At 38.2% G+C, this 27866-nt stretch overlaps 1 protein-coding gene across 1 annotated transcript in view; it reads left to right on the top strand.

Moving 5' to 3' along the window:
* PIK3C2G (phosphatidylinositol-4-phosphate 3-kinase catalytic subunit type 2 gamma) overlaps positions 1 to 27866 on the top strand; it is a 185929-nt gene that overhangs the window by 108401 nt on the left and 49662 nt on the right. The window contains exons 20-25 of the mRNA XM_058022917.1: positions 2640 to 2732; positions 4854 to 4983; positions 7114 to 7250; positions 9438 to 9607; positions 22060 to 22216; positions 26349 to 26458. Coding sequence (XP_057878900.1) covers positions 2640 to 2732; positions 4854 to 4983; positions 7114 to 7250; positions 9438 to 9607; positions 22060 to 22216; positions 26349 to 26458 — 797 coding nt within the window. The remainder of the gene's footprint in view (positions 1 to 2639; positions 2733 to 4853; positions 4984 to 7113; positions 7251 to 9437; positions 9608 to 22059; positions 22217 to 26348; positions 26459 to 27866) is intronic.

Below are 27866 nucleotides of genomic sequence, written 5' to 3' on the forward strand. Positions count from 1 at the left end.
TGACAGGATGGATGGGATGGCTGCTGCATGTTTGTCACACCAGCCAGAGACTGCCCCTCTGAGCAGCCCATCCCCAGCTCAGCTGCCCTGCTGTGCTGTTGGCATTGGCAAGGACACCTGGGAGCTGGGACCTGGTTCCCACTGCGGGAATCCATACAATCAGAGGGTTTTGGGAAAGCTGCAAAAGGCAGGCCTCAGAGACAGCAGAACTGGGATTAGAGCTGAGAAGGAGCCATGAGATAGGTCAGCAGAAAAAATACGTAAAAAGTAGAAAAATAAGGACAAATAGAACAATGGTCTGTGTATTAACACTTGTATAGAATAACTCCCTAAGCTACAGAAAAGTTTATCTAGTGAGATATTAGGAAGTTCTAAGCTTAATAATGGAGCTCTGTGCATTGTGTTTTAAGGCTTACAAGCAGGTATTGTATTTGAAATAGGCAAGCATTGTTTAACCAAAGGTACGTGTGCTTATAGTGGCTGGATGGAACTACTGTCAATGTGGTTTTGCTTTGTGTGAGTGGTCAAAAAACTTATTAAGTAAGTTGTAACATTCAGTTCTTGGTCTGCTGCCTGGGATGTGAGCTGCTGGCATCTTCCCATTGTCATAACCATGGAATGAGGCTGATGCTGGAAAATACAACAGCTCAAGCCATGCTCCTAGCAGTCCTGTCCTGTTTGTGATTTGTACACAAACCCCAGCTGGCAATACCCACCAGTAGCCCTTGGTGTTTTCCCATCCAAGACTCTCCCATGTCAGTTATGGGAGCAGCAAAAAGTCTGGTGCCAGTGTCTGTTTGCTGAGCTGAGAATTGCTAAAATGTTAAATATTCATACTAACTTACATGTCTCTATGACCCCTATTAAACATGACTTAAGGATAAAGGAAACAGCAATGCTCTTCAGTGTTACTTGACTTGACTTTGACTGCAGTACTAACATTCAGTTATTCGTTGTTCAGAAATATTTTCATAAACAACAAAGAGCCAGGAGTTAGCTGATTCGTTCTGGAAAAGGAAAATGTATCCAGCATGAAGAAAATAAAAACCTGAACAGCCATATATATTACCAGTTATAACTGCCTAATTACAACAATTTGTGCTCTATTTTTGTTCTCTGGCTCATTATCCATTGTAGACCTGATTCTAAGAGGTGCTGATCCCTTCAATTGCCTCTGACCTGTGTTTCTCCAAGTAATTGCTATCCAGCCTTGATCTGGCTGAGAACTGAGGTCTTCCAGCACCCCACAGGCTTGGGCAAATTGTGTGTGATAAAAGTCAGAAGGATGTGAAGCCTGCTGCTGTTCCCTGCTTTCAGGCTTTTGGAAATAATGACTAATGGAAAGGTATCTCACCATAAAGTCATGCTATTTATACTGCACCAGCTTGGCTGGACAAAATGTTTAAATCTAATATCTGAAGAGGTCTTTTTGTTTTTTGGGTTTTTCTCATTTTTCTTATATCATTATAGGCCATTATCTTTCTATAAATACATGTTGTTTCTTGATTGGACTGTACGTCAGTATAATCATGCAAATTAGAACTTTTAAGTGCTTATAATTACCTAAATTTAATTCATTTTGGTGTCATCTATTGATTTTACCAGTAACAAGCCCTGCTCACAGCCCCATCAGAATCACATCATCCCACAGGAACCTTTCAAGCACTCTCTGAGACATTTCAATTGGCAAAATTCCGACTGAAATGGAATCATTTCGGTGGTGGGGGATCAGAATTTCATTGCTGATAATGGCTCTGGCCCATCCCAGAGGTCTGCTGTGGCTGAGACAATATTTGCCTGCTGGTGCCATGCTTTGAGGTGTTCAGATGAAAAGCTGCAGACAGCTGTGTCTGGTGGAGCTCAAATTGAGCCTCCCTTGCACTGCAGCCTGTAAGGACAGCAGCAGCTCTTGTGTGGTGCTCATTATTTCCACAAACCAGGCCATTAATTTACCATTGTCTCTAACTGGTTTTGAGGGGTTTCCCCACCAGCTTTCTTTGGATGTTTTTAATGAGGGTAATAATTCCACCCCAAATTCTCACAGGATTTGCAGTACTTGGCTCATTAATGCTTTTTGAAGCCCTTTGAGGTCTTCAGGTGGAAGGAGCTGTAGAGCATGAAAGTCAGTTTGTGCTTAATTAAGATAAATCCCACATAAAATAGAGCATGATTTTCAGAATTTGCTGCATCCTCAGCCAGAGTGAGGTAATCAAAGAAACTGGCAAATTCTTTACTTCCATGTCTGATTGGGCAGGGCTGGGGTTTTTTCAGAAAACGATGAGACCAAAGGCTTTTCAATGCTTTAAAACTCATTAGATCAGTCTTATATAATTCATCCATCCAGTTCCAAGCAAAGCTTATTGTTGATAGGCCTGGGTGAAAATTAAAAAACAATTAGCACATAAAATATTATCTTTGTGTGGTCTGATATTTAAGTGCAGTAGATTGTCTGGAGACAAGAATTTCTTGTTTTTCAGACCCAATGAAACAGTCAGTAATATCAAGAATTATTTATTTTTGCTCCCACTGCTACTGAGCAGTGTGTAAAGCTGAAATCTTTTTCAGAGGTATTGTATTAGCCTGGTGTTTTGTTTATGTGACACTGTTGTTCCTCTGTCTCATCTTTCTTTCCCCTGCAGTCATGTTCTTATTTTACATCCAATGCCTTTCCCTTAAAAATCTCCTTCATCAATGCGAATGCTCCAAGTGGACACATCAATGTGATTTTTAAGGTATGTTCTTCCTCCACTCCTCAGGTATTTTGGTATGGCAAATGATCATTTAAAATTCACCTAATTTATATTTTAAACCTTAAGTCTGAGGGTAGTTGATTTAGCTCCGCTGCTTGTTTATCCCTATTATTTTTGACACTAGAACTCTCAATGAAACATGTTGAGGCAATACACTGAAGTGTCACCTTTTTGATCAACAGAGAATCAAATTATAGCAGTTTTTTCCTTAGTGAACACAACTAAACTAGAATATAAAGTTCATATTTTAAACCTAGTTTATTAACTAGGGCAGGTCTCAGAGAAGAGATAGATCAGAGTGACTGAACCCTCAGCCTCATCCATATGTCTCTAAAAAATCAAAATACTGGAGTGTTAGAGGCTCCATTTGCCACACAAACCTAATTCTGCCCCTGTGAGCCAGTGTGGGGGAATGGGCTGAGGAAGGTGGAGCTGGAGGAGGCAGCAGAGGAGCTCTGTCTGATTGGAGTTACTTGGAGGAACTGACTCAAAATAAACTCTGCTTTATTTTGCAGTTACCACCTAGAAAAGCTTCAGAGTTCAGAACTGCACATCCACAAAAGACAATTTTAAAGTTAGTTCTCTTTTGAAAGAGCAAAAGTCTTCCCTAAAAGTGGATATTGGTTTTAGAGAAGACCACAAGTTCATAAAATGGCTGATGGGTAAAAAATGGTTGGTTGCCAATGGCATTATTCTTAGGTATTTTGCAGAATCATTTGCCAAACGAGAAATCTAAAAAATTGATATAGATAATTTTTTTTAAAACCCAGATTCTATACTGTCTTAAATTAACTTGCCCTTTAGAGCAGCTGTGATTCTCAGAAATAGAAGTAAGCTTTCCAGGCCTGCCAAGGGGAGAAATTAGCAATTTTAAGTTTTTCTGAACATTTAGAAACCTGTTTCATGTGCTGTTTCATCTGAGACTCAATAATAAGTAGCAGGTTCCTACCTACATGAGCTAACACCTGCTCAGGGGCTTTTAAACAATTGCATTGGTTCTTCTCAAACAATTTTTTTCTACCTAGTAATGTTCAGCAAGCAGCTCATTGTCCAGTTGCTGTAAAAGTATTTTATCTGCTGTCACCTTCTCCTGTCAGCAAAACATTGTGCTAAAATACCTTTTGCTTGTACTATAGTTCCATTGCTTATTCATGACAGATAACTCATACATAAATGATAAGCACAGTAAATGATAAGGGTATCTTACGAAATTGTCAATTGTCTTCCCACTGTATATGTGAGGGAAGGTAAGTGGAGAGAATAAGATATTTTTACATTTTTAGGTGCTAAGAAGAATTAATTGGAGTCTTTTGATGAGAGAAAAATAGATTCAGATATTTGGTCTTTTTAAAATGAGTTTGTCTCCTCAAGTACTTTCCTGGGAGTAAATGTCTGTAGATTGGAATACTTGTGTAAAAAGAATGTAATGAAAGGATAAGGCACTTAAAATACCAATAAAAATTATATATTTTACATGGAGTGGGATGGGGGAAAAGAGAAAATCAGGGCTGTTGTTTTCGCAGGCCATTTACTCAGCCATGGTTGAAAATAATCTCTTCATTAATTCTTGTGGCTACAATTAAAGCCCCATTTCCCTGAGATTATTGTTTGACTAACTCCATGGGGAGAGGGGTCATCACTGCTTGGAACTGAATATGAATCACATTATGGATTAAATGTAAATTTGTGATAAAGTTCCCTTGCAAATACCAAGTTGTGAGGCTTAATGTGAGACAAACGCTGTCATTTGTGCACAGGGATCCAGCATTAAGGAGACTTTAAAATGTAACTAAATTAGGATCCTAGCTCTGGATTAAATTTCCAAATTCTAATAATTACATAGGAATAACAAGTAGAAAGGCCACAGTTAAGCAGGGATCATTTGTTACCATCTCAGTGGCTGCCAGAACTGTCTCTGTGTGTGCCATCTACCCTGTCCTCTCCTGAGATTATTGAGGTAAGTAGGAAGTTTGAAGGAAAACAAGACAGAGTTACTGAAATGAATGTAGCTGCTCTGGTGGGGAAAAAAGTCCCAGTTAAATAGGACATTATTTCTGTCTGGTGTTGAAGAAGAAAACTGAATTTCATGTGCAATTTTCACAGATAGGTGATGATCTACGTCAAGATATGTTGGTTCTGCAAATTATTCACCTGATGGACAGCATTTGGCTCCAAGAGGGACTGGATATGCAAATGATCATTTACAGGTGTTTATCTACAGGGAAAGGACAAGGTCAGTCTTAAATTACAAGAGGAACCTGTATTACATTATTCATATTTCATGTAAACAGTGCCATATAAGATTTATTTATTCTGCCTCTCTAGAACTCAATGGATTTTGTAGCAACTAGAATTTTCCAAAAGCTTCAACACTGTCAGCTTGCAAAACATCCTTAAATTCACTTATCAAAGAGAGGGCTTTGGAGAAAATTTGCCATAGCTACTGAAGTTTTAATCCAGTGTATTCCTGCATAGATGCTTAAATGAGCCTAGATGCATGTGGCTACACAAAGTACCTGCAGACAAGTGATGACAGCTTTGTGCTGTTGATTTTGAAATATTATTCTTGTGATTTATGTTGCTTAGGGCAGGCCTGACTCATCTGAAAGCTCTATTTCTCTCTTTTATGGTTGTTGTAGCAGAGCTGTAGCAGGGGTACCAATTGCTTGCTGTAGAAATCTGCTGACAGCAGTAAGCTGCCTATATTTCCCTGACCAAATCTTCTACTGGAAATAATCCTAGCTCAAAGAGAAGGCTGATGTATCCAGATTACCTGCTGTACAAAGCTATTAAAATAGAAAAATTAAAAGAAAATCGTTGCTCTCTGAGCCACAAAGTGAACATGAGAGAGGAGGAATGATCTGAAGGAAATAAGAGAAAAGTATAGATGAGTTCAGACACAAGGCATGTGGTGGTGGTGACCTGGAAAAATCTCCTCCCTTCTTTGTGGGATGGGAATCAAAGCTTGAAAGCTTCTGCTTCAAAGGCAGATAATACAAGAATACTATTTCTGGACATGACATTATATATAGACTCTTCTATATACTAATGCTTAATTTGATGTTTGCCAAGAGAGATACAGGGATCATCTGCAAACAATATTCTCTCCCTGACAGTCTCTTCCTTCCAGCATCATAGCAGCAAAAACCCCTCAGTGGCTTACAGATTTCAAATATGTCTTTCCTTGCGAGTTCACATCAGTGCTAAGATAATTGATTTACAGTTAATTATTAAGGATAAAGATTTACAGTTAATTATTAAGGATAAAGTGACATGCCTGTGGTCACATAGGGCACGTGTACCCCAACCTTAGGGAGCTTTGGGTACACAGTTTTTCCAAGTCCTAGGCTAATGACCTCCTCCATGGCCACCATTCCCACACAAGGGGGGGGGAGATGGTAATTTCATGGTCATGCAAGCACAGAAATCACTTTTCAGTGAAATTCAGTGAAAAATTTCACTGTAATTCAGTGAAAAGTGAATAAAGCATTGGTAGAATTCTACTTTCCAGGCATGGTGAAGTAGAGGAGTCTGTCAGTAAGTCAAATTCTTGGAGAAGGTTCTCCCTGTGCTGCAGATCAGGAGGATGACAATATATATAAATAAATAAAAATATAATATATAAAATATATAAAACATATATTTTATATATAATGTAGTAATTATAATTATTATAATATACATATATATGTATATTATCATTTATATGTATTATGCATAAATAGATATGCTATTACATTATAGTATAGTATTTTATAGTATATTTATATTATGTATTATATACTATACAATATATATAATATTTATATATATTAGTAAATATCAGATCCTACTTTTAAATTTTTTTTAGTTTTGTGTAATTCCACCCACGTTGAATCTCACTAGATCGTTCACCATGTTGGTACTTTGAGACAGTTATTTCCACAATATTGTTATTGATGATTTTATTTCTCCTTCACAGAACTGAACGCTTTCCACTCAGTGCCCTTTATTTCTAATTTCCAAAGAGCAAGATTAAAACAATATATATATATATATTTATTGTTCTATATTTTGCGCTGCATTTGTAATTTTTAAGCTTTTAACTTATGGTTTTACTTATTTATTTATTTTTAGCTTTTAACTTATTTTTGATTTCTTTTTAACTTATTTATTTATTATTTCTTTTAAACTTATTTATTTATTATTCATTTTAAGCTATTTATTTTAGCTTATTTACTTATTTTTAGCTTTAACTTCATGGTTTTTTGGTGGGTTTTTTTTTTTTTCTGCATGGAATGATCAAACAACAGGCACTATGCATTGTTTTTCTGTGTTTTTAAAGTTGAGGATTTTTAATGCAAACTCTTTTCCATCTGATTAGGGCTGGTGCAGATGGTGCCAGATGCTACCACCCTAGCGAAGATCCACAGGGAGTCTGGGCTGATAGGACCACTGAAAGAAAACACAATTAAAAAATGGTTTCACCATCACCATCCTCTGCAATCAAGTTACCAAGAGGTAACATCATAATGAAGCTGATTACACATTTCATGCTATGCCATGGGGGGAAAAAAAAAAAGAACCAAATTACAGCAGGCAGCAAAAATGAGTGGCTCAGACACGAGACAAACAAGTCTCATGCAGAGAAACCAGGGAATCCACTTAAGTGCCCCTCTCTAGCTAAGGAAATATTGGTTTTTATCAGGTGCATGCTATTGCATTTTCTATAAATGTGTGTCATAGAGATGTTTTGAAATTTAGTTGCAAAGTGAAGAGAAATTGAAACAGAAATTATCTTGAACTCAGAAAAAAGATTATTTTTTGATCAGCTCTTTAAATTCATGATTTTATATAAACCACATAAAGTCCTGGCAGATTTCCTGTATTTAGGAAAGACCATGCCAATTACCTAGAGTTGCAGAAAACTGTTTTATCAAAACCACCTGGTCACAGTTGAAATACAGAAGCTCATACTTTTCCTATCATTTGTTCTGATGGGATGCCATGGTAGCACTGATTTTATGAAACTAGATGTTCTGCATGAGCCAAAAAATTGTATATTTTATGTATAGAAGCAAACATTTTCCAAGGAAAACTTTCTATCAATTCCTTTCTTTCTGTCAGTTTCTTGTTGGGTGATCATTTTCTGAGGCCCCTGAAAAAAGAATTAAATGTTTGTGGCTTTGGGACAGTTTTTGTAATCCTTTTTCGGTGAAATGATAAATTAGGGGCCAAAATGTTAAATTTAGAGGAGGGCTTTGATTATTTAGCACTCTGAAGATGAAATACATTTCTAGCAGTTTGTGTATATATATTATAGCAGATGTGTATTATAAATATGTTTGGTAAAGTTTAGTAATTTTGTAATTATTCCATAGGCATTTTCTCATCCACATTTTGACTACGAACTCTTGAATTCCTTGAATATATCATTTTATTCTATTAAACAGGAGTAATATGTGTAGAATGGGGGTTTTTTACAAGTTTTTGTGTTTACAGTTTTATGGTAGAAGTGTAGACAACATTTCAATTCAAAAGTGAGGCACTGCTAGTTATTGAGTGAAAATTTGATTTCTTGCTGCAGCTGCTGTTTGCAAAAAATACCATTCATGTGGAATATTCTAAAAACAATTCCTACCCAATTTCTTCCAATTTTTTAAGTATATAAAATGCAGTCAGATCTGATTACATAGGAAATGCATAAAATTACTGCTATGCATTCCCTTTGTGCTTGCTACTGAATGAACCTTTCTGTTTCTTTACTCCTTCATAATTTTCTACTCACACAGTACTGGATCTGAGGTGCTCAGAAAACTGGTGCAGGACAAGCTTTAATATCCTCATTTTACAGTTGGGTGAACAAAATCACAGAAAGCTTAAGTGTTTTATCCAAGGTCATCAAAGTGAATAAGTAGCAGAGTTAGACACAAATTCAGCCAACTCTTGAGCTGTGGCCTAAGTTTTGCTATTGCAGGTGGCATCTTGCATGTACAGGGAATTCCTGAAAGCCTAAATAATCATTTGCCTTGGATGATGTAGGTTTTGTCCAAAAAACATTAAGATCCAGATTAAGATGGTTTGGGTTTCTATATTACATTGTGTACATTGTGATTTACATTCATGGGACATGAACTGACTTGTGGAGAAAAGAATTAGAGGTACAAAATGGTGCAGTAGATGTAGAGCAACCTGCACCCTTCACAAAGCAAATGGTTACATTTGTGCATTATTTGTGCAATTATTTGCAAATAATTTCCTAACAGGATTTTTTGCAATATGCCTGCAGAACACTGAACATAAATGCCAACTTCCTGCCAAGAAGCTTTTCTTTTCTTAAGCACGTTTTTCTTAAAGTTTTCTGTAGACTTCCAGAAAAGGTGAAAACCTCATGCATAAAATGGTTCTTGTGCTGTAACTTTGAAATCTTTTAGTGCCATGCCCATACCACTCTTACTCAGACCTGTCTCATGAATCTCTTTTCAAAATTGCCTGGTAAAATTTTAACAAGTTCAAAAGGTTTAAGAGTTTGATTGGGGTTTTTTTAACAGGTTTAATAGGTTACCAACAAGCATAACATTTGTAAGAAAAATGATTTTATTTTAAAAAAATATTTATTTTATTTCATTGTTTATAATACTATTTTTATTTGTTTATCACAAACATATCTGGATATTTCATGTAAGATTTTTTTTTTTTACTCCCTAGGCCATAAGGAATTTCTTTTATTCCTGTGCTGGTTGGTGTGTTGTTACCTTCATCCTGGGAGTCTGTGATCGACACAGTGACAACATCATGCTGACAAAAGCTGGGCACATGTTCCACATAGATTTTGGAAGATTTTTGGGTCATGCACAGATGTTTGGAAGCATCAAAAGGTTGGTATCTATAGTAACACACAGTAAACTTTAAAGCAGTGTCTGAAATTTTGTAGCCTTATCAACTCCCATAAGAAAAAAATACAAATGAGATTACACTTTCTTTTTGTTTCTTTCCTGTATTTTCCAAAACAGCATGTTTTTGTTGTTTCTTAAAACTTCTAAAAAGTGTAGGAATTACTTGAAAATATGTTGGAGATCCCTTTTCAGTGTAAAAGAAAAATGCAATTCCTTGTTTGGTCAGGAATTTGAATGCTGTAGTTCAGTAGTGACAGAACAGAAGAATTCTGATGTCCATTGCTTTTTTTTCCCAACAGAGGAGGGTTCCTAAAATGGTTCCAAATCCATATATCTGTCTAATTGAAAACCTTCTTCCCATATTCAGAGAAGGAACCAAATTTTCCAAATGGACATAGAGAATAATTAAATTATGCCTCTGTGGGTAAATTTGCAACCTTTTCATCATCTTCAGAAGTTCCACATCAAACTACACTGAGCTCAGGGGTTGCTTTGCAAATACCTGGTTACCTTGGTAGGTGTGATGTATCTATGTCATGCTGAGGATAAATCAAACAGTGTGAGCATCTATCCAATTCCTAATGTGAACATTTTCTGAAGGAATGAATTGAAATAGAATAAGGATAAGATAATGCCAATATGTCCAAAACACAAAGCAGCTGTTACAGCAGAGTAAAGAAAGGATGAATTATCCCTTTTAGTGATGAGTAGTTCTGTATGTCTTTCATCCATGTTTTCTGAAAACTTCCAGAACAAGTATCAAAATTAAGTTTGAGCTAATTTTCTTATTTATTTTTTGTTCTTTTTTTTAATGTTAAGCTGGCCTTTTCCTGCTCCATACTATCTCAGTGTGTTAGACAGACATAACAGCATGGGAGTATTGCTATGAGGGAGGCTGATGAGGATAATAAGTACTTCTAAGTCAAGCAGTCAAAAGATTCAGTTGCAGTGCTTAGAATCATCATCCATCATTCAAGATATGCACCCTTAATCCCCCTCATTTGCTGTGGAAAGAATAAAGCAGAGCAGAGTAATAAAAACATACTCATGCACACTCCTTCTCAAGGGCTGCATCCTTCTCCACAGCAAAACTCCTGTTGGAACCTAGCAGGGATTTCCTTGAGTAGTAATTTTACATAAACTAAAAATTTCCTAGTGGAGTGAACAGCAGGATGAAGCAAATATAAGAGGGGACACAACAACCAAATTTAAATTATGTAGTAGGAATAATAAAAAATAGATATTAATGTTACCAGTTTACAGCTCAGTTATGCTACACTTTCTTACTAAATCTATGAAAACTTAAAATATAATCACTTCCACAAGCATCAGCCTCTTTTCCCATTTCTCAGTGCAGTGTGTAGTTTAAACTACAGAATAAATTCACACATTTAGGACCTCCATTCATGGACGGCCCTCATGATTCCTTGGGAAGACTGGGTCTCCCACCTAAGAGCAGGTTGCAAACACCGTGGGATAATCATTGTTTTACTCAGGCCCACAGGAAACTGAGCAGATAAAGTATTAATGTTTTAGTGATACACCATTAATGACTATTGTTCTTATTAGTTGTATGCACCTTCATAAAATGTAACATATTATTTGTAACACAGAGACATCGCATTTTTACAGGTCACAAACTTCAGGTTCTCTCAAAATTTAAACTCTCAGTGCTAGTTCTATGTACTCATTCCCACAAGGCAAGTCCTGAAACAGCTTCGGCCTCTGGTTTCTTTAACAGCTCTTATATTGCACTTTTATTTGAGTTTTTATTAGATTTTTATTTGAGTTTTTTTTTTTTTTTTTTGCACTCCCAGAATATCATACTCTAAAATAATATTGAAAAAGCAGCAGCACAATGCTGCCAAATCTAAGAATTCTTAGTGCTGACCCTTGGGGAGTTTTGTACAGTAGATATTTGACATACATTTCTGGGGGTCTAAAGGAGCGTTAAAGAATGCAAAGCAACTGATGCAAACCCCTCTACCTGGGGTTTACACACATCATACAAACCTTTTTTTGTGTGTGAGTGTAAAATGAAATCTATGCAGATCAATGAAAGGTCCCTGCCCAAAAATTTTAAAACAATCATTCCTTACAGAATGATTATACAGAGCTTTGCAAGCTGATTATATTTCCTGCCCTCAGGGAGTGCTTTTTTGTCATTACAAAAATATAATTCCTCAGAAAACTTCCTGAGGATAGGTCCTGTGAAGCATCCAGTCCTCCTTCTGATGGAAGTGAAGTTCCAGAAGTGCTTTGGCAGCCCAGGGGCTCACACACGTGGGCTGCAGCTCTTCTGTCACACCCAATCTGAGTCTCCAGAGAGCCTGGTGGAGCTGACACATTCATCCAGTCACGCTCACTTTTGCATTCCTGACTGTAAAGACCATAAAAAGGGGATTAGTAAACTTTTCTACTTACTTCCTGCCTTCATCTTTAAATGATATCCAATAAATCTGCTCAGTTTTGGTTCCAAGTCAGAAATCAGTTCTTCCTGGTGTGAGAGGGGAGAGGAATCAGGAACTTTCTTTCTCTATGTGCCTTCACAGTGCAGTAAATACTTTAAATAATACCAATAACCCATCTTTCCCTGGATCTATGGTGCCTTGAGAAGGCTGACCTGGAGCAGAGGCGAGGCAGAGTTACAGAACAAAGCAGGGATTTATCCAAAGGATCTCCTCCATGGATGCACCTTGGGCAGCACCAGAGCCCAGCCAGGGCTGCACCCAAGATGAACCAAAATGGCCCCAAAATGCACGGCCGGGCACGGGCTCTGTCCCTGGGATCAGTTCTGCTCCATTTGCACCTTGCAGTTCATTGTCCCATTGCAGCTTTAGCCCAGGCAGTCCCACCCTGCTTGTTTTTCTCTCTCCAGCCCACGGGGTTTGTGCTCCTGGGCTGAGATTTGGGTCATTTGTCCTTGGTGCCCAGCTGGAGCAGGAATTGTTTTGTCTCCCTGCTCTGTGCACAGAGCTCACCATCCCCTCATGTGAAGCCCAGACTCTCACACTAAAGCAGCACAGAATCTGAAAAATATAAAAGCAAAAACCTGAGATATCATCTAGAGCTAATATCTCAGAGGTGTTGGAGGCAGACTTATGATCCAACCAATAGCATAATAACAGAGAGCTTGGCAGAAGAGTTATTCCCACAGTCCCATAAGGAACTTTCCTACTGAACCATGAGATTTCATTATTTTCTCTTCCTGGTTTTTTTTAATCACACTGAATGACACCTTCTGCTAGCAGTAATAAAATGCTCCTTTCATTCTCTAACCCAGCCTCCACTATTGACCCTACATTCCCCTAAAACAGCCAAAATGTACTTCAAAATGTACAAATAAATATTTCTTGTTTACTTTCTTCGTATTGAGTGTCCTGCAGGAATGGTGTCAGACCCACTCACAAATAGGTTTAATGTTATCCAGATTATCATTCAAGACTAGGTCAGTCCTGATCAAATGGTTTGGAAGGTGTCTGGATCGTGGTTTTACCTGCCATGCTTTGCTCACCTTTGTTTCCTTCCTTTCAGTTCTGACCAGCTCCTTTTGAACATTCCTTCCTCAGTGAATTAAGCAGCCAGAAATTTATTTAAATCCTGTGCTAACTGAACTAATCCAAAATTCAGCAGACAATCATGTCCTCCCCTCTACCAGTCACTTCCAGCTCTGTCATCTGTCATTTCCCAGTCAGGATTGTGCAGTGTGGGACTTGGTGGCAGGACACAAAGTGGTGCAGGTCATGGCACACTGCAAATCCACCTTTTGATAACATCAGGGTCCATTCTTTCCCTTCAAAACCCAGTCATCCTGATTACCCCCAGCACTCACTGGCCTTTTCATTTCCCTGATCTGAATCACAGAGACCTTCTTGTCTCTTTGCCAAACTAATCCTGGCTCTTGGCATGGCTTTCCCAGAATTTAAATCTGCTAAGCTGGTTTTCTTCTACAAAGTTAATTACTACAGGCAGCCTGACTATTCCTTTGGGAAATTCCAGTTATTAGGGAAGTTCCAAAAATATGGGAAAATTATGTTTCCCACTTCCTTCCTAGGTTGGTCTTTTATTATGTTGAGAAGGATTTCAGAACATCTGAGTATATAGAAATGTAGTGGCTCTTTTTATTTTAAAAGTAACATGTTTCATTTTTAGTGTTAACAACCTAAAATGTGTGTTAATGTCTCACTAGAGGTGCTGATTTAAAATAAAAATCTTTTCAGGTATTTCTTTCTAAAAAAGTGTTGGCATGTGGACATGGAATATAAGTTCTATCTGCATTTTTATTGTATTGTATCAAGGTTTGTTCTCTTTTTTTCTTAAAAAAGGAAAAATGGGGAAGAAGAGAGAATTTGGAAAGGACACATTTTTCTTTTTGCTTTTTACCCTTTTAAAACCTTATTTAGAGTACTCGTATAAAGTCAAAAACTTGAAAGTAAAACCTTGAAAGCATAATCACTTTTTTTCTAAATTTGTGAATGAAAACTTCTACCAACCTGTATTAGATGTTGAAAGATTTTAGTGAGTATTTTCAGTGTTAAGAATTCATTCTCTGCAGTTTATATTTCTTTTTCTGACATGATAGGTCTGGATTTATTGCTTTTTGTGAAATGGTACCTCCTAATTCTTTGCCACTATTCAATTTCAGCACTTGCTGTATGCCACCCTCCAAAAATCTGACTGCAATCCCATAAAGATTTTGTTCCACGACTTAAAGAACCTTAGTAGCCCAAATGATCTTAACAAGATTATAGAGATGTTTAAATCCTGCCATCCACATAAAGAAAGAGAAAAAATGCACAAAAACCTGTAGGTGAAACAGCATCATCTCCAAGGTGACAAGGCCTAAATGGGCTTGAATTTATCATGGAAGAAATCCATCACTTTTGAAAGTCAAAAATTTGTCCCAAATTGAGCACCAAGAGCACAGGCTGAGTCTGAGAACACGTGAACAGCACAAAGTGCAGTCAGAGGGCTCAGATGCACTCTGTTGTCTTTGGCTTTATTGAGCCTGCATCCTACTTTGCCCTTTCTTTCTTTCTTTTGGTTTTGTTTTTTGGGTGGTTTGCATTGTTTTGGTTTTTTGGGTTTTTTTTTTACTAATACCCTTTTGTGGAGAGAATTCAACTGAAATGCTTTGAAATCAGAGTAAATTATGTTCACTGCCCACTTCATATCTCCATTTTTTATTTTGTTATTCTTTTCTAAGTTCTCAGACAGTTAAGGGGGGCACTGTTTTTCATACTGTGTGGATTTGACAATGTCCAGTTCTGTTCATGCAAGAGCCTTGTTCTTGTTGAATTGAGTTTCCTGGATACCAGTTCTTGTCTGCTGCAGCTCTCAGAATCATTCTTGGCTTCTCCTTCACTCCAAGAGTGCCATAAACTGCTTTCCTAGCTTCACTTTCTTGAAGGAGTTGTCAGGTATTCCTGCTAATAATCATGTGGGCAGGAGAAGCTGCTTGATGCTTCCAGAGCCATCAGCAGAATTCCCTCTGCTTTGGGAGATTGGCTGCACATGAGGTGTTTAAGTGACTTTTTATGAAATTCCCCTCTTCTCTTCCCTCCTTCTCATTCTATTAGCCACCCTGAGATCACTGTCCATTTTGATTATGGTTTTATTTGTTGTCCTTTTCAAACTGTAACTGTTCATAGAGATGGATATTTTGTCCTCCCTGCTCCCATCAGAAACATTGTGTTGTATCACCCCTTTCTCTGAAAGCTTTCTCTACACACTTTTTATGTTCAAAGGAGCTGTTCTCACATGCACTCAAACATACATTTATATTCATGGGAAGCTCTTCTCATACACAGTCAAGTATACATCAAGCACGTTTAAATTAATCTCTGTTTCTTGGTCTTCTTTTTTTCTTTTTCTTTTTTTTTTTTTTTTCTTTTGTTTGTTCTGCACACTACCCCTTTGTCCTTCATCCTTAACTGGAAAGCATGCTGATGTATTTAATTCATGTAGGATTTCATCTCCTGCCCTGAGGAATTCCTTTGCAATTCAATTTCTTCATCACTGGTTTATTTCTCTATTTTGCCTGGTGATATACAAATGCCCTGCAACCATCTATTACTGTGTTTTCTAAATATCCATCTCATACTGAAAAGACCTATTAGCTGAATATTCCATGGGTAGGGCTTATGTTCTGTTCTGTTCCCACTTGTTCTGTTTCTTTTAAGGCACCTTTTAGGTCCCTGTTTTAAAATCTTTTTCACTGCTGAGGGCCAGTCAGAACACAAAAAGCAATTGTCCAACAATCTCTGTTAACAAGAGGAATTGCTGCAATCTCCTTGGGAATTAACTCTTAAGTGGTTCATCAATAGGGTTGGTAATAATCTTTAGCAAACACAGAAAATGTGATAGTCCTAGAAAATGGTAGATAAGGCATTGGGAATGCTGCACTGAGCACTGCCAAATGTGGGTATTGGAGGTGAAGGGTGGAAAGGATTGAGCTCCACCTGGATGTTGTTTTGCAGTCTGATTGCTGGTGGCTGAGTGCAAGTAAAAAAAAAATATTAGATATGAGTTTTGATTGCCCAGGACATGTAGTTTATTTAAGCCAAGGATGCTCAGGGCATTGAGAAATCTTTCTGTGTTATGGGAATGAGGTCACTACAAAATTCATACCAGTTTACCCAAGGCTAAATCTGTGTCCAGCTAAATCTTAAAACCTCCCAGGATAATCTTCCAAGGCAACCTGTTTCAATATTTACTTTTTCTCATAGTGAGGAATTTTTAGTATTTTTTAATGGCAAGTCAGAACTTCAGCTGGTTCAGTTTTCTCTCTTATTCTTGCCTGGATCCATCTGCTTTAGAGCCTCCTGTAGATCCAAGAAAATCCCCTTTGGCCTCTTGAAAACTTTTTATCTCCTGGCCAAATAATGCCATGTTCCTCAGCCTGTCACAGGCAAGTGCCACCACAATGTTGGTGACTTACTCCAGTTTAGTGAGATCTTGCAAGTTTTGGCAGGTTATGAACTAATAAATGCTGAGTGGAACATCTTTACATGTGGCATCTTCCAGTATTTTCATTAGTACCATTTGATGGGGTAGAGAATGTGTTGGTTCATTTTTTGGTAGAGGCCCTTCGTACAAGGTTTTGGTTGTGGTTGAAATTTGGATTAGCCGCTTTTTAGAAAGGGATCTGAGAGTTTTACTACAGCCAAATATGAGTTGATGATAAGATATTGGATAGAAAAGCTTTAAATTTGAAGTAAGCCTTTTGTTTCACTTTGTGCTTCCAGGGAAAGCTTCCCCTGGAATATTTTTTTACTTTTAGAAAAATGGAGATAAGGAGCCCAGGGAAACTACAAGGAGACCAGGAAAAGCAATTAAAATCATTGGACATTTGAAATACAAGACTTGTGAGAAAAGGTGGGAGCAGTTGTCCACAGAAGATTGAGGAAAGACATGGTCATAGTCTGCAAATACTTTAGAGGCTGCTGTAAGGAAGATGGGATCTTCATGTTCTCTTAGGAAAGAGCAAGAATTAATAAAATGAAAGCACAGCAAGAGTTAGATTAGGCATTAGGGGGAAAAGGCTGTGAGGGAACATCCTGAAACAGAAATTTGATAGGGAGGTTGAAGAAGGCTATCATAAAAATCTTTGAGAATAGGCTAAATAAGAATGCCAGAAGCATGTTTATGATCTTGTCCTGATAAGAAGAAAAATGGAGCATCTCTTGTGGCCCAGGCATATTTCTTTGTTTGCTGGTGATGAATTGTGTTGTATGGTTGTTCCCTGTTTCATTATTTAATATATAAAAGGAGTGCCATTGATTATGGCTTTTTACTGTGTCTACAAATGTCTATGATTACTATGATTAAATATTTTCACTTGGCTTTAGAGAAATAAGCACTCATGCTCATTTATTTTGTGTTCTTCAATAAGCTTTTGGCTTTTGCTGCAAAGGATGTCGGCAGTCAAGCACTCCCTAAAAGCTTTTCGTGTTTTATTGGATACATCTAAATTCCACATAGTCATGCTGAATATTATCAGTTACTCTTGACTCAGACAAAATTATTTTAAAAGCACTCAGGGAATACATGGCGGGGTTTTAGTGCTGAGCAGCTGATTTTTAAATTGCAGAGTTCTCTGTGGTTTCTCACACGCTGTCCATGTGAAAACTTGGACTACAGCAGATTTATGTCATTACATTCATGAGTGTGACTTGGACTTTTCCATAAGTGTACTATTGGGAAGCTTAGATTGGATCAGAGCAAAGGTCATTTGTTTTTGGTTATCTCATGTTTTTCCTGCTCAATATAAAAAGAAGTCAGTGTATGGGTCTTGAATGTTCTGTACTATGAGATTAAGAGTAGGAAGAACTAAAACCATTGTTGAGCTTACAAGCTTTGTTAATCAGTTTACATCTAATGTTTGCTATCAAATCCTGGTGCTCTTACTGGTTTTCTTGGAATGCAGCATAATTCCAGCCCACAGTGAAGTCCCAGCAGATGTTCCCATCACCCCAGACCAAGTTTATTTTTGTGTGATGATCTCTTCATTTCCTTGAGGTTTCCTTTCTTTTTTTCCCCCTCTCATGATTTATCATCCAAACATTCATCATCTCCAGAGGAACTGCAAAACACATTCCCATGAAAATCCTAAATCTCTAAAAGCAAAAAAAAACCAACAAAAAAAAGCAAAAAAGAATAAACCCCCCCATGAAGTAGCCTTGTTTCTCACTGAATGGCTTGAGTAAACTCTTCTGTCACAGCCATAGTAAAGTCTTTAAAGTCCAGGACTGCAATCAGACTCTGTCATAAACAGGAGTATTGCCTTTTTGACTGATTTCTACTCTAAAACCAAAGGGTTCATTAATCTCATCTAGGGCTGTAGTGAGGGAGAAAAGAAAAAAGGAAAGAAAAGAGTAGGCAAGATGTGATAAGGTAGCTTTAATGATTTTGGGGGCTTTATTGGCTGTACATCTTTGGTCAATCTCAAGCCATACTAGTTCTCTCAGTGAGGCTTTTCTTTTCTGAAAATAATGGTACCAGACATTATAATTACGCATGGAGGTCTTTCAGCAATGCTTCAATTCCATATTTCTTTAGCACACCATAAATAAGAGAAAATAGGCTTTTGATCTACAGAGATATGGTGAAAGGCTTTTACTTGGAAGTACTTCATCACAGCAGTTTTTTTTAAACTGATGCCAGGCATTTCTTCAGTTTGATGGAGGCAGCAAGTTGTATCAATGCAGATTTTAGGCCAGGAGGGTCTTGTCCCATTGGCTGTTACACGGTCATAGATCATCAAACATGCAAAGTGTTGTAGGCCTTAGCTGTGGTCTTGAGGGTGCTTTGGGTAAGAAGTATTTAATGTTTGTAGCTCCTAGATAAGTCCATGTGAGTAAGCTCTGTGATATATAGAGGTCCAGGTGAAAGTTGTTGTTCCCAGGCCTTTGGATACACTGCTTATATTCTGAATGAAAGCCAGAATAGAATGTGATCTTGGCAGTCTGCCTGTTAAATGTGTCCTGATTTAAATACAGAAATTCAGAACTGCACCAGGGTGAGGTTCATCTGCACAGGGTTTGGTACCTGCAAACAGGGCACTCATTGCTTTTCTCCTTCTGGAGGCTGAAACAGCCTCTATTAACTGATGTAATTTTTCCCTTCATGATGGACAGTGACTGGACTTGGCTGTTTGTGATTTTGCTGGAGAATTTTCCCTTCTGCTTTATTATTATCCAATGGAGTTGGTGAAAACAGCAAGGAACATTTTACATCTGTGCACAGACATTCATCCTCTCAATTGGTTTTCCAGAATCCTTTATGTTCTGTTCAGGGAGTGTCTCTTCCCACTGAAACCTTATTTTATAATGCTGTTGTGAGAAATGGCTGTGTTTTCCTTCTAGTGAGTCTTGTTTCCCATATTCTAAGTTTTCCCATGTTCTATTTTTTTTTTTTTAATTTACATTGCAAAGTGTTCCCTTTGTGAACAGCCAGTTTATTTTCTGGAGCTTCAACATCCAGGATTTTGCAGGGTTTACCTTTTGGGAGAGGCTCTGATAGTAAAATACCTTAAACAGAACAGGAGAAATCTAATTCCTACATCATTTATTACATGTTGACAAGAGAGGACTGGCCTAATGCCCTAGAACTGAATATGTTGTAAAACAGATACTGAGAAATTTAAAGATTTTTAAAAAGCTACTGAGAAATTTAAGAACCTTATAAAACTGATTTCAGTCATTCCACAACTAAAATAGATTTATAAATAATACAAATATTAAAATATCAGTCATGTATTCACACAGATGCTTTAGCAACAACAGTAGGACAAATGATTAATGTTGCAGTCATTCCATGATGGGGACGTTGGCCCACAGCCCAACCCAGCAATGTTAAACACTGTATTTCTTCCAGGAAAGGAATTCCTGATTGCAGTATCTATTTTCAGATCAAGTAGCTCAGTGTGGGAGACTTGGACTAGCTCAGAAAGGGCTGTGTTTTCCTGTGTTTTCCTGGTGTCATTGTGTCTCAATGCAGTTGGACATCAGAAATCAAATGTGAATTTTGACCACAATGCAGCATATCTATGGTGGTAGTTTTTTGACTTGGAATATTTTTGCCCAAGAACAAATTTGGGGTTTAGACCTTTTCAAGATGCTAAAATGCTTTCAAATCAGGATTTAGATTGGCCTTCTATCCACATATACATCAAGGTGTTAACATAGATAATTTTCTATATCTCTCTCTCTTTCCTATGTGCTTCAACAAATTGAATTTCATTGTTCTAATTGTATCAATTTATTTAACACTTAATTTCTACTTTAATAAGATTTATTATTTAATATATTTATATTCTATATTGTTATGTCAATGTATTAATATCAATGTATTAATACATATTATTAAATATATTTAAATACCACTGATAAAGAATAAGATAAAAGGTAGGTGAGTGAGTGAGTGAGTGAGTGAGTGAGTGAGTGAGTGAGTGAGTGAGTGAGTGAGTGAGTGAGTGAAAGAAGGTTCTGGGCAAACCTGAACTCTCAGAAATCAGTAACAGACACATTTTGCCGTTCTTTGAGATCTACAGCACAAAACTAAACAGAAGCTGTGTAACAGTCACACTTTAACATAACTCTCCAAATGTGAACTCACATCTTGCATCACACAGAAAAATGAGGAGGGTAAGAATTTTTATTGTCGACCTTCATCATTCCCAGTATTACTTTGCTGAATTGAATAATATAATTTATTTTTAAAACCACCCTAGTGGCCTGCACTGCTTGGGGGTGAAAGACAACCATGGGAGATGTGGATTCACTGTTGGCTGCCATGGAAGCCTTTCCAAACATAAAGTGGGAAGGCCACCTGAGCATTTGTGGTGACTTAAACTTCCAGCTGTAGCCTATAATCTCCTGACAACTTGTTTTTGTTTCTGCAGCAAAGTAAGGCAGCCACTTTTATGGGAAGATGAGGAAAACTCCCTGGAAGGCTCATCTGTCTCATTTATGAGTGCATCAGGAAGCAAAGGGTTGACTCAGCCCATGTTTGAGGTTTTAGCAAGAAATAGACATCCTGAAATTTATTTCTGCATTTGAACTTAGCAAGAACACTGAGTTTATTTAAATTTATTTTGAATTAAGGGTTAACACACTGTATATTGCCTTGGAATAGAGCCCTCTGATGTGTTTACATGGCTCTGTGTACTCAGTGGGGATGAGTAAATCACTGCAGTAGATTTTTCTGTGTGAGGATGGAGTTTATCAGGCCTTTCTGGAACTATTGAATGATAGGATTGTTAGGAGAAGCCTGGCTAGTCTGTTTTCTTCTGCAATAGCATGACATAGCCACAAAGTATGCTGGTGATAACAAAAAAGGCAAGCCACGTTGTCAGATTCCTTATTTACCCAAGAGTGAACTTGGAGTAACTGTAAGGAAAAAAAGACAATGTATTTATATTCCCTTTGAACCTGAGTCAGAAATATCTCTTCAGAATGGTGCATATTTAATGATAGCATCATACCTTGGGGTTTTCTTCTTGTTGGATTGTGGAGGTGTAGGGGATTTTTTCTTAAATTCCCTTCTTGCCTAGTAGGGAGTTGATATTTATAACCCACCCTCTTTGAGAACAGCTTTTAAATATTTCAATACCAAGAGAGAACTCATTTCCAGATTCACTTTCAGGATGGAGTGAAGAAATTAAAGCAATGAGGGTTTAAAAAGAAAAGCAAAGAGCTAGAAGAAAACACTTGTTCAGTTGTTGGATTTCTCAGTCAGAAGCTCTTGCTGTCAAATTTATCTCTGTCCCACTAAGAGCAATAGAGATTTCCACCCTGAGAAAGGGAGAGATGAAATAATGAGGAAGGTAATAGTGAAAAACAGAAATGTGAATAATGAGTTACAAGTATTAACTGTCTTGCATGATTAGCTGTTTTGGGTGAAATTTCTCAGGTAATTCTTCTCTTTTTCAGGGACAGAGCTCCCTTCATCTTCACATCAGAGATGGAGTATTTCATAACAGAGGGGGGCAAAAACCCACAGCGTTTCCAGGAGTTTGTGGAGCTTTGTTGTCGAGCTTATAACATAGTCAGGAAACACAGCCAGCTGCTCCTGAACCTGCTGGAGATGGTAAGGAGCTCGAGGATGAAACCAAAAATCCATTTCTGGGGTTCTCTTCCCTTTAACCAAGTCTCTGCTGCCTCCAGTAGATTTGATTTGAAGAGGTATCAGGTGCCCAGGTGCTGCTCTTCCTGTGCAAAGAAGGTGTTCACTTTAATAATTTCTGAGAAAAGGAAAGCTAAGATGCTTGGTGCTTTTTCCATTGTTATATAAAAGCTTGGTGCTTTTCCCATTGTTTTTTACAAAATACCAGAAAACTGCAAAAAAAGCTGGGTAAAAGTTTTTCATTCAGGAATTTCACTCAGCTCTTCATTTACCATCCCTGTTCATGTTTACAAGACAAAGTAAGCTAAATATTTCATGGGGGGGGTCTGAGAGTACTTAGTGATGCCTTTACAGTGGGGAGGTTGACCATATCCACAGTCCCTCCCTAGGATGGCAAACACAGGAAAGAAAGAGCAGTGCCCATATTGACACAGGGTTTAAAACACTTTTGTATAGATTTTTAAATGAGTTTTTATCAGTAAGTATTCCTACTGATTCATGTGCTGTGGCAAGTTCCATATCTGATTTATGCCTCTATTTACTTGTGTGGGAAAGGTTAATGATTTTCCTCTTCATGGCTACAACGAGAATATGACATCAACTAATATTTGCTAAGATGCTTGGCTAAGATATCAACCCAGAATTTATGTGCAGGGCCTCACAACCTAAGGGAGTGGTGTGTGCATAAAATGGCCTTATAAACAGAGCTGCTGGGATTGGGGTACAGCCAAAAAGTTTCTCTGTAAACACCACTTTATCATCTCCAACTTGTGCAATGGGGGTGGGAGACAGAAACTGAAGGAATCTCTCCCCTTGCTTCTTCCATCTTGTCCATGGATTCTGATGCAGGGATTCTTGGAGGGATCCCCTAAAATGGAGCAGGAAGGATTGCTTCAGATCTCCAGAACTTGCTGCTTAGTAGCCACAAAGGTGCAACAAATCTGCATTCCCATCATACAGCACAACTTTCCTCTGGAAGCAGTGCAGGGTGGGGTTGTAGGAGATGCTGTCCAAGTTCAAGAACCTCTGGAAAGCTCAGGATCAGCCTGTTCTCATCCACAGCAGTAATCCCTGCAGGATTTCTGAACAGGCTGCCTAAAACTGTGTGGGCAAATAAAGCCCCATCTCTTTGTCCCTCTTTCTGCAAGAGGCAGAGATGATGATGTCAGATTACCCTGGGATAACAGAGAGCCTGTTAGGAAAATGCTCCAAGCAGCAACTCTGAAATAACTCTCTCTGCCTGGCCAAAGCTCAGGTTTGTCTCTATTTAGGACATGCTGCATCTTTTGTTTCTGCTGGTATTGTAGCAGAAGTAACAGAGCTGAGCTCAGAGTCAGCATCCAGATGTGTATTTAATATTTGTCAGTGGGCTGCAGCTCAGTCAGCTGTGTTGCACTTCATAATTAAAAAATGACTGGCAGCACACTCACACCCCATCCACAAGCTCTTCATTGCAAAAGGAGTCAAACAAACAAGACCAGTTTGGGAGCACCTCAATTTTGCCAGTAATATTTGGAAAGGTGAGCCTGTTTCTGCACTTGAAGTGGGGTGTTGGTCAGAAATTGTAAAAAATAGAATGATTCATTTCCATTGGTCATTTGTAGAAAAAAAAACAATTGACTGTGAAGTTCCACTTAAAATTCATTTCTACACAGAATTTCAGATGTCATCATGGAGGGATAAGATAAACTAATCACTGCTTCTTTGTATCAGTGAAAGTTTCAGATTTCTCTCCCTGTTTGGAAACCTGCATCATTAATCTTTCATTCTACTCCCACATTCTCTTTTCCCAGATGCTATTTGTAAAACATAGTAAAAAAAATTTAAAATAAATAATAAAGAATAGTATATCACAGAATATTACACTGAATTTACAGAATATTCACAGAATAGTAAATTGTACCCTGGGTGATCAGTGACAATTAGTGGTTTAGAGCAAACGTGATTATGAAAAAATTGAGGAGTTTTTGGCCCAGTTTGGGAATTAATGTTATTTCTTGGTGGTGAGCAGCATGTTTCTAAAGCTGTACTGACATTTGCTACTGGGAGTAAGAAATAATCCATGAAGTTTCCATCACTTTCAAAAGCAGAAACATCTGTGGGAGACCCAAGAGTCTTCTGGCAGAGTTCAGCTGTGTAAGTGCCTGTAGTTCATTAGCTTTGGTCTCATTAAAGATTTGATGTGAACTACTATTAAGAGGGTGATGACAGGACACAGACACCTTCTGACTGCTTTACAGAAATGCAAACTCCATTAGTAAAAATATTTTTTTTATATATAGAAAGTTATTATAAGGGACTTTATCACTCCCTTTCCTGGTGAAGGGCGAGGAGCTTAATTTGCAACAGTATGCAACAACTTTTTTTTTATTAATCCAAAGGGGGCAAAAGTTGTTTTCGTCTTTTATAAATGGGTTGAAGGTATATTGATAAATAGCACTGTGTGTCCTTCAGTGCTGAATATTGTTATTGTCCTGGCTGTCAATCCACTTAAATTCACCGCATTGAGCTTTCTGTCTCTCTGCTCCTTGCCAGTCAAAACTCTGTGAAGAGAGCAATCTAACTGTCCAGTGGTAGCTTGGAATGGGCTGAGGAAGATTTTCCTCATAATGCCAAAAAGAAAATGTACAGATGTTGAGAATGTTTGAAGGAATAACCTTAAAATAAAATCAGTGTTTCCTTTTTTCTTTGCTATTACTTGAAAAACTCAGTGGGTCTTTCTGTCTGAGCTAGACATAAATATCAATGGAAAACACACAGAGACTGCAAATTCAGATACATTTCCATCTGTGCAATCTGAAGGAGTGATATTTTTCTGCATTACACAAACAAAAAAAAAAAAAAAACACATCACTCCCAACTTACTGTGATTGCAGAGAAAAATCAGTAGGTTTTGAAGAGAGTAGATTTTATTGTTGTTGACATTTGTAAATGCCTGGAGAGAGCTGCATGGGCAATTGGACACATTGAGCTGTCTAATCTCCTCAAGTTTTTCCTTTTCAAAGGGAATATTGATATTATTTGGTTTTTGAATCTAATCTGACTGACTAACTAGAACAGGTCTGTCCCTCATCCTTGGAGAATAATACCTGCTCCAGAGGGCAGCTCTCACTGCCCACTCAGGGCTCCTGCCATGAATCAGTGTCTGAAGAAACCCTTCTCCTCCTGATGCCTTGGGAAGGCTGACCTAGAACAGAGACCAGACAGAGCTAAAGAATAAAGCAGGGATTTATTAAGAGGCCTCAAAGAGATCTGCCTTGGGCAGCACAACCTAAACTGGCCCCAAAATGCACGGCCAGGCACGGGCTCTGTCCCTGGGATCAGTTCTGCTCCATTTGCACCTTGCAGTTCATTGTCCCATTCCAGCTTCAGCCCAGGCAGTCCCATCCTGCTTGTTTTTCTCTCTCCAGCCCACGGGGTTTGTGCTCCTGGGCTGAGATTTGGGTCATTTGTCCTTGGTGCCCAGCTGGAGCAGGAATTGTTTTGTGTCCCTGCTCTGTGCACAGAGCTCACCATCCCCTGATAGGAAGTTCAGAACTGCACACTAAAGCAGCACAGAATGTGAGAAATATAAAAGCTGAAACCTGAGGCATCACTGCTCTGACTGTAAAGGGAGTGAATCTGTGATCCCTTTGCAGGAGGAGCCCAAGCAGTACTGGTGGAACCAGGAGTTACAAATGAGAGGGTGATGTTGTGCTAAATTGAATTAGGGCTAAGACAACCACAGAAATCTACTTACTATTGTTCAGGTGGCTGAATTTGGTCACCTTCCCTTTATTTCCATTAGAAGGATCTGAAGGAGGCTTAGCCATGCACACCTTGATGTTATGGTGTCAGAAAAGAAAATAAATAACTCCAATGGATCATTGATTCTGACCCATGCCTCCTCCAGGTCCCTCAGTGTGGAGGTTTACAATGCAGTACATTCACTTCATTATTCCAGGCATTGCTCTAGCATCAGAACCACTTTTCAGATCAGCAAAACTGTTTTACAAGACTGTTTTGGTATAAAACCTTCCTTCTCTCAGGCCTGTTTCATTTAAATTTCTTTTCAATAGAACAGTGGACTAATGATCCAATATTACTTTCCATTTAGATGCTGCATGCAGGATTGCCTGAGCTGAAGAGCATCCAGGATGTGCAATATGTGTATGATAACCTCCGTCCTCAGGACTCAGATCTCCAGGCTACAAGCTACTTTACAAGGTAAAACCAGAATATTTCCCAGAAACCTTGTCTTCTTCAGGCATGGAGCAATTTTTCTCCTATGTTAAAAAGCTTAATCAGGGAAATTACACTAAAGGATAATTTGTCTTCATGTGTTTACTTTTTAAAAGTCATTCCTTACGCAGGTTGTAACCAATTTCCTCAAATTTCTGGAAGAAACAGTTGTGCATTTGTGGTACACTTGTAACAAGTCACTCAGTGCCTGGAGATTTCTTAGGCTTTCATGGTGAAACCATTCTGATTTATATCAAGTGTTTTCTCTGTTTTTAAATGCAGCAGCTACATACAAATGGATTTAGACTGCTTAAGGGGGTTCAACCTGTTAATAGTGTGAGTGAGAACCTTCAATTTCTGCATTTTGCTCCTTTTTCTCTTCCTCTTTTGACCTTCTGTGCTCCATCAGAGATGTTGCTAGCCACAGGTTCTCCAGCTGCAAAACACTGCTGGTTCTTGCTTTCAATCAGATCAATTGATTTGAACAGATCAATCACAGAAAAGCCTTGTGTGTGAATGTAGATATATTTAAAGCTTCACTTGTGTTATGATAATGAAACCTCTCACCTTTTCATGATAATAGCTGGGGATTAATGAGGAGGAGCTGCAGCTGCTGTGCATAAAGTCAGTCTAAGACCCTCAGTCCTGATCTTTCAGCTCTGCATCACAAATGATTCCAGCTGTGAGGATGCTGTAGGTGGAGTGAGTGCAGACCTCTCTGGAACTGGAAATTCACTCCAGTTCTGGGCACATTGTGAGGTAAAGTCTCCCTGTCAGGGTCTGCCCTGAGCAGCACCATCATTTCCCAAGGACTATGAACTCGTGCTCCCTGGGCACCCTCTGCATGTGGAAAGCAACCAGACTCCTCTGACCTGATGAAAGTTTTGGGAAATTAGGTGTGTTGTTTATATGTCTGCTTTTCATGCACTAGAGTCTGCTGTAATCTGAGGAAACCAAGGCAGCAAGTTTGGAGAAGGCTGGGACAGAGACCTAGAGACTATAAGGGTGACAATTCTTTGAGAAAAAAAAAATATATATATTAAAACTTGTCAAACAAAACCATTGTTCCATGACTTTACACACAGCATAGCACTAAGTTCCTTTTCCTGTAGCACTTGCTTTTTTCATATGCTTTCACTCCTGCCCCTTAGCAAGATTGTTATATTTTAAAATTTAATTACAGCCTCACATTTACCATCAACTCCTACCTTATCCTTTCCTTTAAAATTTCATATATTCCCAAATTACAGACTTAAATTTCCACTTCAAATAGGAAACATGCAGTTTCTAATTAAACTGTAGAAGTCTTGATTCTGTCAGCTAGTTCAGGTGGGTGTGTCTGTCTCTCATGGGTAAAATACCCAGTTTGTTAGTTAGTGAAAAAGGGCTGGGA

Source organism: Melospiza georgiana, chromosome 4 (assembly GCF_028018845.1).
Source record: "Melospiza georgiana isolate bMelGeo1 chromosome 4, bMelGeo1.pri, whole genome shotgun sequence".
NCBI lineage: Eukaryota > Metazoa > Chordata > Aves > Passeriformes > Passerellidae > Melospiza > Melospiza georgiana.